The following is a 17,245-nucleotide window of genomic DNA, read 5'->3' on the forward strand; positions in this document are numbered from 1 at the left end:
CACTCCTGAATGTACCATCCATTGGATAGGATATTAAGATGGAGCCCCATCAATCTGAGTTGATGGTAGCTCAGGTGGATGTAAAAGATTACAGGGCACTTATTAAAAAGAGTAGGGGAATTTCCTCAGTGTCGTGGTCAAATTTCTCCTTGTCAGAATAAATACTAACTCTGGTGTCCTCTGAAAAGAGTGGGAATGACCCAGGCAACAAAAGCAATCAAACAGATAAATTGTACTTCATACTAGTTTTAAAATTAACTTGGGTTTTAGCCTTTTTTAATGTCTAGGCCTGCATTTCTTTCTTTTCCCACAGTGCCAATATCACCTGTAACCCATTAATTGGTTAAGAGCATAAAATGCGCAGAAGTTGAAGAGGTTAACGACTCCTATGGAAATGCTTGCGGTGTGAAGTGAAAACAGGTTAAAGTTGTCAAAAGTTAAATTACTTATGAACCTATAAACAGAACATGCTGGAGGGATAGATTTATGTCCCAGAGACTTCCCATACTCTGGAACAAACTACCTATCTATATCAAACAAAGCTCCTCATTAGCACTGTTCAAGAAAAATCTTGATGATTGGATGGGAGATAGGAAATTCACCCCGGGGATTACTTCTGTGGCTCTGCTCGACAGTGGCACAGGAAAATAATTTTCTTGGGTGGCGAAAGCCAGGGTACCTTTGGCTAGGCTTATATAGGCCCTAGGACCAATAGCCTAGTACCTACCTATGAACCTACTTCACAAAAAATGGGTAGAAAGGCAATAAAGCAGGACAAATTCTTTGGAACAAAATAAAGACTAGATTAGCAAAATATTAAAAAGATGTTTGTGTTTTTCGGCTTTTCCCACACTACCAAATAAGTGTTTTGAAAAGCCAGTTGGTGAAAATAACTCCTAAACAGACAATATACATTAGATCATTCACACTAGTGTTTTTTTTCCAGAAGTATAGCCCCACATCAAAAACAAGTTAAATATGTTGCTAGATCAAGGGCCCATTTCCAAAAGACTATTCTCTGTGAGACTGACTTTGTTCTGGTGTAACCCTGCCCAGATTCCAGAAGACTTGCTGTCGATTTAAGTGACTTACTCCGATGCAAGACCTAAGTGACTTATTAACAGAGTAAGTTACTTACAGTGAGAGCAGGTGTTTTGGAATCTGACCCCAGATGTGTTGATCACAGTACCAGATTAATGAGGATTTGATATTTTAAAGCAAGATGCTAGATTAGAACCTGTTTTCACATGATTTACAGTTAAAATTATGAAGAGCAATTCCTAATGTTTGGATTCTTCCAGACATTGGGAGTAAAAATATAGCCAATATTCATTTCCTGCAAGGCAAGGTTCACTCTAGTCTACTGTACTACCTTATAGTAAACACCGATATTAGGATTATAAATACAGTGCAAGAGAAAACTCTGAAAATAAATGGGAAAGATGGCTACTTACAGAAATAACAGCATTGCAGATTACCTATGTAGACCTCCATCTGAGTGCAGAAAAGAAAGCATGAGTAATCAGAAAATCTGACCAAGCCAGAGGAAGAAACTGAAAAGGATCCCTACCCTATTCCAGAAGGAAAATCTGTTTTACATGACACAGACAGGATAAGACTGATCTAGATGCCCCCAGTCTTAAATGTGAACTTTGCAAGAATATCACCAGTCTAACATCAGGGAGTTCCATTTTTAAAGGTAGAGAACAGATGATCTCTGCACTTTTTTGTAAAAAAAAAAAATAGGACTTGTATTGGGTGGTATTTTGGTTCTCAACTTGGTGTTAAAATACTTTTAAGCAAGATTTTGTTTTCATAATGTGGACAGGATGATAAAAAGTATGGGGAACAGGTCTGCTGTGCAGGCAGTCCAAAATACCAGTGCACCAATTTCAGAGTTTTTCTAATACAACATCCCATGAAGTGCTGTTGCTTTTTACATTATAAGGAACCACGTTTCAGTGCAGTCTTCAATGTTTTGCTGGTAAATTTAACAGTAGTTCGATCACCTATGTCCACCTGTTGGCTAATGGTTTTAGAGGTTGAGGAATTCTTCTAGGCTTAACAGTCTGATTACTTCGACCAGCTTCACAGCATTGTTGTATGCATTTGTGACAGCTTTGCTGGACTGATGCAGATCCCATTTGTTTGGGGGGGGGGGCTCTAGGGAGATTATAGTAATCCCTGTGCCTTAATACACTGTGGATAGCAGGCTTGTAGGTCACTTTTTTTGCCATTGCTTCTGCGACCTGTTTGCACATTGACACAGTTAGGTTTATTAATTGTAACCGCTTAAATACTAGTCCTGCCCATATTAAATCATTTTTCTACCCTAGCTGCTGTAGAAGGACTTTATTTTATTTGTATACTTGCACATGTTTTGATTACCAAGGTGTCCATCTGTATTGAGGCCCTTTTGCAGTGGTGAGCTGTTCCATGGCCTTTTGTTAAAAATTCATTGTCTAAGCTTTAAGCAGAATCTGTATTAATCGTTACATTTGTAATGTGCCAAGAAAGGGAGAGATCAGGTTGGTTTTGGAATCTCTAAACGTAATTTGGATTTTGTGTGTGTGTATTTGGGGTTTGGATTATTGTTTGTGTGTGCGGCACCAAGAGGTTGAACAGTTGTATTTCCTGCATCTGACAAGTAATGTCTTCCCTCCACAGAATGAAGCTGACAGGACCCTAATTTACATAACTCTTTACATTTCTGAATGCTTAAAGAAACTACAAAAGGTAAGACCATGGACTGTTGCATGTTTTATGTTTTACTGCCTTTTTCTAACAGACCAGCAAAAAAGAAAAGACATTAAGCTTACTGCTTGCCAGAATCATTATATACAAGAAACTGGAGCTCATCCCAGAATTTACATGGGCAGAGGGTGCTGGCAGGCCCAAAGTTTAATAAGCATCTCTATTTTAAAGATCAAATGCCAAGTGTTTTTTATCATGTATTGTTATAAGTATGCGTATTGTCGTGTAAAGTGGGTTTTCTGACTCTAAAAAAATGTAGTTTTAACTTCAGTTACATCAGTGGAGCTGCGCTTAGTAAGTTATGTACCATGTGCTGCGCCACATTCTAGTTGCTCCCTGATTGTGTCCTCTGTCAGCACTTTTCGATCAAAGTCAAAGAAATCTTTGTCTTTCAGAAGTACACCACAGTGTAACTGAACGAAATTGCGATGATATGATATATATATATACATACATATATATATATATATATATATATATATATATATATATATTTGATAAGGTGTCTGTGTGTTTGTGTATATATGTATATATTTGTGTGTGTGATCTATATATATTGTGTGTGTGTATGATATGATGATGTTTTACTGGGGAATGTAATTCAGTACTTTGAGGAATTGAAGGAGGTATCGCTATGTTGGGAAAATGTACTGATATTCTGTAGCATTTTTATTGAACCTTATTACCTATTCCGAGCGTAGCTAAGACTTACCCAGGGACTTGGTGGGGGAACGGAGTCTGGCTGATGATCTCTGGTGCAGCAGCTCTATTGTATGTCTGACCTGGCATTGCCAGCAGGGAACTAGGTCCGACATGGAGGTGGAGCATCATGGCCATAAGGCTATCCTATCGGGAACAGGAGATCTGTAGGATGGTATGGTCATCGTATCTGCATTCTCCCTGTCCAAACTAGCAAGTGAGCTTGCAGGCCATTAGCCTGTCTGGAAAATTAAATCTGTTTTTGAAAACTAACATTGCGAAGCATCCTCACAGGAGTTTTTGCTAATCGGGGTTAGAGCAGTGATCACAAATAACCAATTTCAGTCTCAACCCAGGAATAGATCATACTACATCAAGACCATGCATGTCCCTTGTCCCAGGCTCTCCTTCTGACTACTGAAACAAGCAGTACATCTCTACATATGTATAGAAGGATTCCCTTTGTAAGCTCGAATGTTCATAACACCGAGCTTTAAAAAGTCGATACCACAATGTCGAACATTGTAAAGATTGAAAGTGTAGAATATCGAAGATGTAGAACGTTGAGTGTATGTATGTGAGGTTTGTATTTTAGTTGTAATATAGGAAAATGTTTTCAAGGTGTGATACGAGTTTTTATTGGTAAGGTCTGTGTTATCGGTAGTGTTTTTATGTGTTGAATAGTTTTAGTCTTGTACTCGTAGTGTCACAGTGCGATAATTTTTGTCATAGCATCATGGCAGAGGTTATGTTGGCGGTGTAAGGAAGTGGGTGGCTGTGTGAGAAACGGTAGGGAAATTTTAACTATGTGGGTACTTGTGGAAAGTGTGTGTGAGTGGAAATTGTAGATTTGGGAAGGTGTTTTTTTTCTGTTGAAGAGATTTTGACATGACTAGTGAATTTATATGGTGATCACTTATTTGCCTTTTCTGCACTGTAGTGCGATCTCAGAGTTGGTATATTTATTTTGCAGGGGGTGTGGGGGGCATAGGGGGGGGCTTGTCCCCCCCTTGCAAAAATGTTAAATTATTGTGTTTTATGTTGTGTTTTTTGAGGTGGAGTAGTTGTTGGGGAATGTGTGTTGTACTTTTCGGTGGGTTTGGAGTCAACTTTTGATTTTTTTTTTTGTGTGTGCATTGTTTTCGGCTTCAGTTTTGTGACATTTCAGTGTTTTAAAGTTTTGTTCTTGTGGTCTTGATTTTATGGTGTTTGACACTATGGCAGTTCGAGTATATGAAGTAGATCCTTATAGAACTCCGTACTGCAGCTGGTCTGGTTTCTCACCAGGTATTGCTTGCAGTGGATTCCGGTGTGTAGCTCGCAAGACATTTCCCTGTGAGCTACATCGCCGAAACCAAACTGCTGCAGCAGCACTTTGCCGTAGTGCAATTTGGCTGAAAAGCATAGCCGCTGCAGCTGTAATCTATGAACGGGCAGATACAGCCGTACGGGATGTGTAACGCATTCCTTCTTCTCATTCAAGGAATGCATTTATTTAATTATTTATTTGTTTTAAATAAATGCATTCCTTGAATGAGAAGGAGGAATGCGTTACACATCCCGTATGGCTGTAGCTGCCCGTTCATAGATTACAGCTGCAGCGGCTATGCTTTTCAGCCAAATTGCACTACGGCAAAGTGCTGCTGCAGCCGTTTGGTTTCGGCGATGTAGCTCGCAGGGAAATGTCTTGCGAGCTACATGCCAGAATCCGCTTGCAGTACATAATCCCAAATATAGATGGGGCTGCTGCTTTTTTGCCAAGAAGTTTACTGAATATTTTTCATTGCAGGATTAATCCAGTTGATGTAAAACACAAACATACTTTACTATAGGCTGCTATTGCAGTGATTCACATACCCTGGTATTCTTCCTAAGAATGGTCATCCATGCATAACTATTTACTGCACTGGTATATCTGTTGTTACACTGTCAAACATTATACAGTAGACTCCCTCTTATCCGGCATGCTGGGACCGGACCTTGGGCTGGATAAATGATCGGCTTGTTAATCAGAAAATGCATACAAAATAACATTTATAGGTTATAAATCAGCTAGAATAACATGATTTGTGTTAGGCATTTTTCTAATGAATATGAAGTCTAAAACTAAAATGTCTGTGATTATTTAGCCCAGAGGAGGTGGGAGTGTTCTTCTCTATCTTTTGCTAGGGCTGTGACAGAAATTTGATGGCCAGTTAAAGAGGGATTTACTTAGAATCTTATTCTGTTCTGTTTCTCTCTCGATGCGTTTTGATTTAATATAAATGCATTTAGTTGTTTGATTGCTTGACTGAGTGACTGTGTTACAGTCTATATCACTTTTCTGATATCTGCTGCAGGCTACAGAAGGCGTGGCTAGACACGTCAAGCTGTTTTACCCTCTCACTGCAGCATAAAAAGGCAAACCCCATGACTCCGAGTTGGAAAGTTACGTTGCAGCTGCTTAGCATATAGAAAATGTAAATACAAGTTTATTAAACTTAACAAGTATAGTCATAGTAAAGAAACTTTAAAAAAAAAAAAAAAGACTACACACTTGGAATCATAAAGCCAACTTTATATGATAAGAGCATAATTACTGCAAAAATAAATGTTTAGACAAAACTTGTGCTGCATTTGATCATTGTTAGCAGTGAAATTATCAGACTTCTATGTGGAATTGAGACAAAATGAGGTATGACTACTGTGACACATTAGGCCAATAAACACCGAGTCACATAACATGATAATAGATTCATAGGTTCATAGGTTCATACTAAGCTAACTGCCCTGGCAAGCCATTTTAAGCCTAGCCAATTATCCCTTGTGAGACTCAAACCCTGCACATTGTGTCTGTAAGGCAAACACCTTAACCATTAGGCCACCCTCCCAACCATAATGGGGGAGGTGCAGTCCAGTCTGCCAACTGTAGTGAGTTTTGTTAGTAAAAGATTGTCCACTGCACATGGTATCAGAAATTGTATCTCCGCAAATTAATTTTGAATGGGGGCACTGTGAAACAAGGAAGCACTGTGTCCTTAATGTCAGCAGAAGGGTCTTAACTTTGGAGAATAGCAATTGTAGCTTGGATGGTACAACCTTTATTTACTGTGTTTTGAATGTATACTGGCCAGCTAATTTAACTTTCCTGTGTACCGTTTTCTGGTACACAGTGCAGCTAGCTATCTTCTGCAGAACTGCACTAAAAGCAAGTGAGCAAAACAACTTTGGTGTTTGTAGAAGTTAGTTACCCACTTTCTTTCCCAGATCTGCTTTCCTAATAAAGGAGGTTAAGAAATATGGCCTTATAGAACATTACTTTCCCATACTATGATTAGGTGGCTAGAAAATGTGACGCAAGACTGCAGTGTGTTGCAGGTAAAGCTAGGCTGCTTCTAAGGATCTGTTCCAACTTGTGTATACTCAGTCTGGAGTAAGGTGGTGGTACTTGGGAAGTTTTCTGTCTTTATCATCTTTCTGTAGCGAGTCATGCTGAGCAGAAAGATTTGTCCCATGGCCCTATGGTAAGGAGGAATCTACCCCAACTTTAGCCCATACAGCTCGTGCTCTGTTAGTGGCACTGATATCTTAAGTGCCCATTGGGAGAAGGATGAATGTCTGATGTTCGCTTTCCTGTCCTGGGGAAAGGAAAGCCACTAGATGTATGCCATTGGCAACACCCAGTGGTCGCTGGATGTATTGCCCACCTTTAGAGGCTATGTTGGCTCACTCCGTGTCAGGTGGTGGCCTCTCTGATGACCCATGAAAACAGGAAGGGTATGTCTGTCTGTGTGAAGGAGCATACATGACTGCACTTCCCAGCCAGGCAGTTGTGGCAGGTGTGTGAGCAGCCTAGGAGAGTAAAAGGGTGGGCCACAGAACTCACAGTTAGCACCACCCCCTAGCACTTGACTCATTGAGGGAATGGATGGAGTACTGGGACTTCTGGGCAGAAACAAATGAGTCATAGGACTGTCACCTAGCCCGGGGATGTTTACATCCTGCTGCTGAAGAACCAATAGGTTGATTTAGGTACAGGGTAGTGGAGCCATCAGGCAAAGTCCTGATGATTCCGGGGGATCTATTCCCATATAGCTTCTCTCTGGCAAGAAAAGCTAAGACCAAGATTGGTGCTGTTCATCAAAATCTTGCTTTAATAACAGCACATGATGGGCCTTTTAAAGTTGTACACACTAAATTAACTGATTTACTAAGTAATTAAGGGGAAAAATCATTTCTGTATTTGCTGTCCCATCCAATTATGCCCATTCAATGCACGTCCACTCATGGAATGAAGAAAGTACACCTGGTGGGAAAAGTGAGAGCCTGGAGTTCATGGTCCTTGTCTTGTGAAGGCAGAGGATATTTATATGCTCATGCTGTTATCTTGCTTTACCCAGCTAAGTCTGTGCATTGCCTTTTGAATGAAACCCTTTAGGTAAATGCTTCAGCACCTGTGTGATGTTCATCTGAAATACAGTAACCTCTTGGTAGACTTGTGCTCTTGACTCCATAGCAGGATTGTGCATCTAGAACTTCTTGAGATGGTGTACTTACCTTTGATGTGACCAGGTCACCTCCTTCCTCCATGGAATGGTAAATTAATGTGTGCTGCTCACTTTCATTCTTCATCAAGTTAGTTCCTTCAGAGCCTGGGCTGCAAGTTGAATCTGGAAAAGCTAGTCCCATCCATCTGTGCCACACAGCCAGCACATAGTTCAGTAAGTTGACTTTCTAGATAACTTGAGTTGTCCATGTCACATTGTACAAGAGGGACACAAGATTCCCAGATTAGACGTCTATGAATCCTTAAGTTGCATTAGGTATATCTGCATATTAATTTCATACTTAAGCCATGCACGAGTAATCTCATGATAGTTTACCTGCTTTTTTTGTAATTCTGTAAATTGGCAAAGTCTTTGCCCAGTTGTGTTGTGCAGTACTGTGATCTAGAAAAATGGAGATTGAGAAGCATCTCCTTCTTTAGAAGAACTAGGCAGAGGAGAATTTGAAATGAGTGTTTTGCCGCTTGCTTGTCTGGTGTGTGGGGGTAGTAGTGGTGATTTCCCAGTAGCCAGGTTGCTCCCATGATGCAAGCAGATGGTTGTATTGCACAAAGGTTGTTAGGAGGAGGACATGGGATTGGCACTCCTAAATATTTGGCACGTGTGGGACCATGCATGTGTCTGTGAAGGAGTTGGAGGTTTGTGCCATGATGTGGATGCTCTCGTCTTCCACAAGGGATGGGGTGAGGACCATAACAGAACCCCCCCCCCCCAGTAGCTGATTTTCAAGTGCTGGAGGGATACAGTGGAGAAGTGGCACTGAATAGATGTTCTGCATGTTTCCCTGTTGCAGTCATCACATTTGGGTTATCCCTGCCAGGGTAGCCCTCGGCCGGCCCGAATACCAGAGTCTTAGTATTTCTGCGTCTGTTGCTGTCGCTTCAGGACTGATGTGGTCATCAGTAATATAAAGTAAGGCAGCCGACGTCATTACATCAGTCTTTCTTGCCGTGGAGCCCGAAGCAGAAGTAGTTCGAACGAGTGCTGGTCGACCGCTAGCTGAGTTTCGTCTTCCAAATTGAAACAGAAGTCTTCTCAAGCTAAGTACCCCATTGGGGATCCTTTTTTCTTGCACTAACTGATGTCAGAAAAAGTTCTCTCACCTGTGGAAAGCAAATACCACACCGAGACTTTCATTCTTACTGCTTCACTTGCTTAGGCCCAGACCCAGTCCCCCACTGTCGCTTCTGTGCTTTGTTCAAAGCCAGAACTGTATGTCGTCGGGCCCTTACTGCAGCTAGATATTTTCGCTTACAGTCCTCTAATTCCGATATGGCTTTGATAAGCCATCTGAAAGTAGATTTTCCGAAAAAACGTAACGATAAAGAGACAGACTGCACAGGTCCAAACCTACAGACGACACTCCCGTTAAGCTTAGTCATCAGTTCTCCAGTCCTCAGTGAGGTGCTTTCGCAGCCCCTGGTGCCCACTTCTATGTATTTGCAGGCTGCTATCGAGACCCTTTCGAAGTTTGGTATGCCGCAAAACTCTTCTTAGACTAAAGATCCTGCGGTCGTCTCTACTTTGGATGGGTCTGGAGCCTCTAAGCAGGCATCGGCTTCAGAGGAAGTCTTTCACACTACTGATTCTTGACATTAACCGACAACTTCTATCGCAACTACTCTTCTTTAGAAAATTACCAAGTTTCTTAGGCCCAGGTTACGAACCACACCCAAGATACCGACGACCCAATCTTGGACACCTGCTTCCTTGCCTCAGTCTCAAATGCATAAAATGGCGGAAGAGCTTATAATGCTGAGCAGGGGAAGCCAAGCCCTTCCAAAAGAAAGAGATCTGTCCCCTGTAGTTTTGTCTGAACAAGAGTACGATGACTCTGATGCATCGGAGTATGAAGACATGCAACCCCTCTCTACTTATGAGGATTCTGATGCAGAGGATTCCATTCCTTCAGCCTCTCCCCTAGAGGATTTCTCCTCTGGGGAAACCCTTCACACCTTAAGGGAACATTTCCAATGGGAAAGTCAGGACTACCCACAGTCTAAAAAGAGACTCTGGGAATTCTTAGGTTTTCCACAGCACAGACCCTTGGCCATCCCCCCAGTCCTGGATGTTGTGGAGAATGTTTTCCTGGAATCCAGCTCTACTCCTGACACCCTCCATCCTGCACCCAGAAAACCAGATGGGTATTACAGAGTCCCTGACTCACACAAATTTCTTTTTTAAAAATCCTACTACTGACCCGGAGGTAATTTCTCAAGGTCCTAAAGGAATTAAAGCAACCTCTGCTAAGAATCCCACCCCCTCAGATAGGGATTCCCGAGCACTAGACAGATGGGGTAAAAAAAAGTATACATCTCAGCTACTCTTGCTACCAGAGCACTAAATTGTCAGTTCCATATGCTAAAATTTCAGCAACATACCCTGGAATTCTTCAAACAAAAAATGTCTTCCTTTCCTGCTTGTGCAGAATTTAAGGATTTACAAGAGTTGATGCACTGTGCAAGTCAAGTAACTAAACACACCTTGCACTGTGGTTTTCTTCGGGAACAGCCCTTGCCAGACCATGTTAAATCTAAATTGTTGGATGCCCCCTTGCACAGAGAGAACTTATTTGGCACTAAAGGCAGAAGAGGTCTTAAAAAAGATGGAAGAAAAAGCAAACTTGTGCAGACAGTTAAGGATTTCTGACAGGTAGAGCCACCCAGGTTCAGCAGGCATTGTCCCTCCAAGCACTGGTCCTTTCCTGCTCCCACCAGGTTGGTTCAGCCCAGGCACCACAGACAGCAGCCACAGAGAATGCAGGGATCTAAGCAGTGGACTACTTCCACTTCAAAACCAGGGAGTTCTAAGCCACCCCCTTATGGTAAGAACTCGCAATGACTCTCCTCCCCCACCTCCACATACCCCTAGGAGGAAAACTCTCCTTTCATGCAAATGACTGGGCCACCATTACCAATGACCGCTGGGTTCTCAACATAGTGTCCTAGGGATACAACCCTTCCAACTCCAAAAGGGTTCCCAGATTTACCTCCAAACCAGTGGGCAGAGGTGCAAAAGCAAGTCCTTTCCCTCCTCTCCTGCAGAACAGAAAGGCCAAGGTTTCTACTCCAGACTTTTTCTGGTACCCAGGAAAGAGAGCACCTGGCGCCCCATCCTAGATCTATCCATTCGAAACACCTTCCTTGTGATCCCAAAATTCCAAATGCTCACCCTACAGCAGCTGCTACCCATGCTCTCCAAGGATGCTTGGCTAGCCACCCTAGACCTAAAGGAGGCCTACTTCTACATTCCTATCAGGGAATCGTGCAGGAAATATCTCCGCTTCAGGGCAGTATCTCAGCACTTTCAGTTCTCTGCGCTTCCCTTTGCCTTATCTACCATACTTAGACGACTGCCTAATTCAGGCAGACAGCCAGGGAAAGCTGCTCAAACACCTGGCCTTTGTAAAGTCCCTACTAACCTCATTAGGGTACACTATCAACGAAAAGAAATCCAAACCGGTACCCACCCAAAGGATTATGTTCCTGGGAGCAAGCCTGGACACAGCTTCCCAGATGGCATTCCTTACACCAGAAAAGCAAACCTTCCTGGCAGCCTACTTCTTTCAACTAGCCTCCAGACCCCAACTATCTGTAAACAAAATCCTCCAAGCTCTAGGATTCGTGGCATCTTGCATTCTACTCCTTCCATATGCCAGACTGCATATGAGGAAATTTCAGTGGTACCTAAAAAGACTTTGGTGTCCACACTTTCATGACCTGGAGACTCTTACACCTTGCCTCAAAAGATTTTCTTTGGTGGGCAACAGCATGCTCCCTCAACAAAGGACTACCTTTCTCACCACCCCATGCCGCCCAGACCCTCACCACAGATGCATCAGATTATGCCTGGGGTGCACACCTGGACGGCAGGTGCAATGGAGCGCACAGCAAATCCATCTGCACATCAACCAAAAAGAGATGATAGCTGTCCAGCACGTATTGATAGCTTTCAAGCCCCTTCTCTCTCCAGGGGCTCTCCTGATCAAAACAGACAACACAACTATGATGTGGTATATCAACAAGTAGGGAGGGACTCAGTCCTACCCTCTATGCAGGCTGGCCATGACCCTTTGGCACACAGCCTCTACCATGCAACTCCACCTGTTAGCACAATTCCTGCAGGGTACAAGTCTCTGGCAGACCACTTAAGCAGAAATCTTGTGGGCCCACACGAGTGGCAGCTCAACAGAAGAACCTTCGCCCTAATAACTCAGTGGATGCCCTGTCCTTCCCCTGGGTCAGTCTATCGGTTTATGCTTTTCCTCCACTACCTCTCATCCTGAGCCAGGTTCCTAGCAGCCAGTTCCAACTCTCACCATTTTATCTTTTTTTCTCTCTTCCATAACCTTTATCCCCATGGTTCCACCAATTGACTCACCTCTTCTTCTCTCTTTCTACCTAGCCAATCTCACTGATACTCAAGCTGTTGTCCACCAGGTGGCTCCCTTAACTTGCTTTTCCTTTTCTCCTTCCTCTCTTCATTAATATGTACTGTCCCTCTTTAGTCTCTATCTTATCCACTCTTCATCCTCCTTTTCATTACTACCCCCTCATTGTACTTTATTCCCTTTTCCCTCTCTACTATTTCTGTGTTACGTTATATTTTAGTACTACTACTACTTTACACTCACCTGGAACTACCTAGAACTCCTGCACAATCGGTAGCTTTTCTGATTGACTCCAGGAGATCTTCTTTACTTACTTGCTCTAGAACTAAATCTGCTCCATGGCTTACTAGGGAAACCAAACAAAAAATCCATCTCAGAAATAAATGCTGGAATAAATCACGCTTAACTAAAAACCATACTGACATCCAAAACTTTAAACAACTGAGAAATGAGACATAAAAAGCCATAGTGACTGACAAAAAAAAACTACTATTTACAATTTCAACATGCCCACCATAATAAACCCCAAAAATTCTGGTCAAGTATTAATCAGCTATTACACCCAAGTCAATCATTCACACCTAACCCTCAAGGCACTGACAAAGACAATCCTGAGCAAACTGCAAACACCTTAAATACTTTCTTTATCAAAGCAATTCAAGATCTTGCTTGTCAACTCTCTCCTCATGACATAACATCCATTTCTAACTATAACACACCTCCACCTTTTCTCTTCCAACCTGTCCCCACATCATTTATTCTCACCCTTCTCCAAAAACTGAAACCATGTACTCCTTCTGCTGACCAACTACCATCTGAATATCTACAGTTAGCAGCCAAATCTATTGCCTACCCCATCTCCATCCTCATTAATAGAACCATCACTGAAGGATAGATCCCTAAACTCTGGAAAGTCTGTCACATTATTCCCCTTCACAAAGGAGGTGACTCCACTGAATTCTCTAACTATCGTCCCATAGCCCTACTATCCCCTCTATCTAAGATCATGGAAAGATGTATACATAGGCAATTGCTTGACCACCTTCTCCATAACTTACTTTCCAACACCCAACATGGCTTCCGACCCTCCCATAGCACTACTACTGCCCTCCTCTCCTTCATTGAGAGTATCAATAACAACCGGAACCTTAATATGCTCTCCTCTGCTCTTTTCATAGACCTATCCAAAGCTTTCGACATGGTAAATCACACTATTCTCATTAACACTCTTAAATCTCTATCTCTCGACACACTAGCCATTAAATGGTTCCATTCCTACTTAAATAACAGACATCAAGCTGTACTATGGAAAAACACTCTCTACTCAGCTACCAGTTAACATTGGAGTTCCTCAAGGCTCCATACTGGGCCCTCTTCTGTTCTCTATATTCATTAATGATCTACACCAAGTAATTCCCCAAGCCACATGCATCCAATACGCAGATGACTCTACACTAATATGCACTGCGTCATCTGTATCTCATCTTCACTCCCTATCTCAAGACACATTTAATTCTGTAGAACTATGGTTTACAAAACGCTGCCTCTTACTAAACCCCAAAAAAAACAAACTTCTGCTTTTCAAACCTACCAGTAAATCTCCACCAATAGACTTCTCTCTATCATCTCGTGACGGTACACTAATAACCCAAGATCAAACTACCAAACTGCTAGGTATCACCATAGATAATAACCTAAACTTTGATGCCCATATCAACAACATTCTGAAAACTACCAATAAAAAATAGGCTCTCTATAGGATCAAATCCTTCCTTACTCCTGCAACTAGAATTACCATTGCCCACACTCACCTTATGTCCACCCATATTTACCAATCTGTCAAAAAATAACCTTAAAAAACTAGAAAACTCATTTAATAACATAGCCAGATTTGCCACAGGCAGCCCTTACAGAGAACTCATCACTGTATTAATCTTAAGCTCCTTGGATGGTTGAACTTCAACAACATCTGAAATATAATCAACTTACCATCATCCACAAAATTCTGTATCAACCTGAAAAAACACCCATCCTAACAAATCTTATCCACCCCTATGTAAACCTTACATCCCTAAGATCATCACAAAAATCTCTTGTATACGTCAAAAAATCAAACAATAGAGGAGACTCTCTATTTTTTGTTTCCATTGGAAAAACATGGAATCAACTTCCATCTGAACTGACCACACTTCCCTCAATTACTCTATTTAAAAATAGGCTTAAACTCCACCTAAAAACACACTGGATGTGCCCCTGTTCTAAACCAGACTGACCAACCGATCTACTGTTGACTTACTCATCTAAAATTCTCATCTCTGAACCCACTCTTTCACTAACTTATCTTATCCATATTTCTTTATTTCTATTTTATTCAAGATACTACCATGCTTCCTCTCCTCACCCTTTTTTAAAGTGACTCGTATCACTACCATACACATTACCTAACAACCCCTCCATATATTTTCATTATCTTCCTTTATTATCTATATCAACACGTTTACTAACTTCTTTCTTTCAACTAATACTTTTTAGCAACACATAAATGTACCTTCTTATTAACTATTCTAAGCCTATTAAAATTATACGTTACCTTCATTATGTACTCGTAACTGACAGTCTCACTGTTAGTAAATGTTTAAAATTTATAAATATGTTTTTTTTGTTGTTGATGTTAACATTGTTTAAACTGTGTGGAGCTTTTCTCCCCGGGCCTCTACTGAAAATGGACATATATCCAGCTAGACTAGCCCGGTCAACAAATGTAAAATAAATAATAAATAAAATGGTGCACCCCGAAGGTTTAACCTTTTTGCCTCCCACACCAACCATCAGCTCAGCAAGTTTTGCACCAGGAAGCATCACTGCAGAGTTTGGAAAGTGGATGCCCTGTCCTTCCCCTGGGTCAGTCTATCGGTCTATGCTTTTCCTCCACTACCTCTCATCCCCAGGGTACTGCTAAAAATAAAGGAGGAAACACCAAGGGCAATTTTTATAGCTCCAGACTGGCCTCGCCAGCACTGGTACCCCTTGCTGCGCAGCCTGTCCCCTCTGCCACCTTGGCATCTCCCTCAGATTCCAAACCACCTGACGCAGAGGGAAGGGGAATTCATGCATCCCCAATTGCAGACATTCAGTTTGGCAGCTTGGCTTATTCCCTAACCCCCAGTCAGTCTGCCAACCACAGCAAACAGGTTCTAGATGTTATACATGAGGCCAGACTCCCTAGAACTAGGAAATCTTATGCTGGCAAATGGAAAACGTTCTGCACCTGGATTCAGGCTAAGGGAGCCAATACGGCACAGCCCTCCCTCCCTCTCATCCTGGATTACTTAGCTGACCTACTACACAGTGGACTCTCCTTTTCCTCTATTAAAATTCATGCCTCTGCTATCGCTGCTCATTTTCCCACTGAGCAGCCTTTTTTCTCGCACCCTCTAATCAAACAGTTCCTAACAGGGGCTAGCAACCTGAGGCCACCGAGAAGAGCAGCACCCCCAGCTTGGGACCTTAACATTGTGTTGGAAATGCTCACCCCCCCCCCTTCGAACCTGCCTCTTCAGCAGAGCTAAAATTTCTCTCCTGGAAGACTGCTTTCCTTCTGACCATCACTTCAGCCAGAAGGATCTCCGAGATGCAAGCAGTCATGGCTGTGGAACCCTTCATCATCTTCCATGCTGACAGGGTATCTCTCTCAGGACTAACCCATCCTTCATGCCCAAGGTGGTGCAAGGAACCTTGACAATTGGATGGGAGAAAGGAAATTCACCCCAGGGATCACGTCAGTCGCCCTGCTAGACAGGGGTCCAGGAAAGTAAATAATGTGGGAAGAAATAGCCAGGGAATTGTTATGGCTAGGCTTGTATAGGCCCTAGGGCTGAAAGCCTATTACCAACCTATGAACCATTGCGGCTCTCAACCTATCCATTCATTTGCCCAACTTTTTCCCTAACCCACAAAACAAGGAGGAAAGGATCCTGCACTCTCTAGATGTGCACAGACAGCTCATTTTCTATCTAGACAGGACTAAATCCTTCAGAAAGTCTGATCAATTGCTAGTTAGCTTTGCTGCAGGGTCAGAGGGCAAAGCCATCTTCAAACAAGCCATCTCAAAATGGATAGCACACTGCATCCATTTCTGCTACAAACATGGAAAACTTCCCCCCCAAGGATGTTACGACTCACTCCACCAGAGCAGCCTCCACCTCTGCAGCTTTCCTCAGTGGAGTCCCCACCAGGGACATCCTGGTGGCTGCCACCTGGACATCTGTTCACACCTTCGCCAAGCATTACCACCTGCCTATCTTCTCTAAATCCAGGGCAGGGTTTGCCTCTGCAGTCTTGCAGGGCATCTTAGCCAGCCCCTAGTTTCCTTGACTGCCTCCACCCTTTTCCTCAGCTTTGGGAATCAACTCAAATGTGATGACTGCAACAGTGAAACACGAAGAACATAGTACAAGTTGTGTACACTTACCATAAAAGTAGATGTTCGAGTGTATTCACTGTTGCAGTCCTGGTTTCCCTCACTCCATCCCCCCTCTTCTTTATTCTCTTTCCTTACAAGGGACATATTGGTATTTACTTTCTACTGGTGGGGTTCTTCCACCAGAACATGACTCCCACTTGGGGGCTCCTGACAGGTCAGGGCAAGAAAAACTGATGTAATGGCGTCGGCTGCTTTACTTTATACTACTGACAACCTGACGTCCGTCCTGAAGCGACAGCAACTGACGCAGAAATACTAAGAGACTGGTATTTGGGCCAGTAGAGGGCTACCCTGGCAGGGATAACCCAAATGTGATGACTGCAACAGTGAATACACTCGAACATCTACATTTATGGCAAGTGTACACAACTGTAC

General features: G+C 42.5%; 1 protein-coding gene across 1 annotated transcript in view; it reads left to right on the forward strand.

Annotated features, from left to right (window-relative positions):
- Nucleotides 1-17,245, forward strand: part of ARPC3 (actin related protein 2/3 complex subunit 3) — a 187,940-nt gene that overhangs the window by 52,454 nt on the left and 118,241 nt on the right. Inside the window, exon 4 of the mRNA XM_044068646.1 lies at nt 2,668-2,736. Coding sequence (XP_043924581.1) covers nt 2,668-2,736 — 69 coding nt within the window. The remainder of the gene's footprint in view (nt 1-2,667; nt 2,737-17,245) is intronic.

This window comes from Protopterus annectens, chromosome 4.part0 (genome assembly GCF_019279795.1).
Source record: "Protopterus annectens isolate FY-2018-M chromosome 4.part0, PAN1.0, whole genome shotgun sequence".
Classification (NCBI taxonomy): domain Eukaryota; kingdom Metazoa; phylum Chordata; order Ceratodontiformes; family Protopteridae; genus Protopterus; species Protopterus annectens.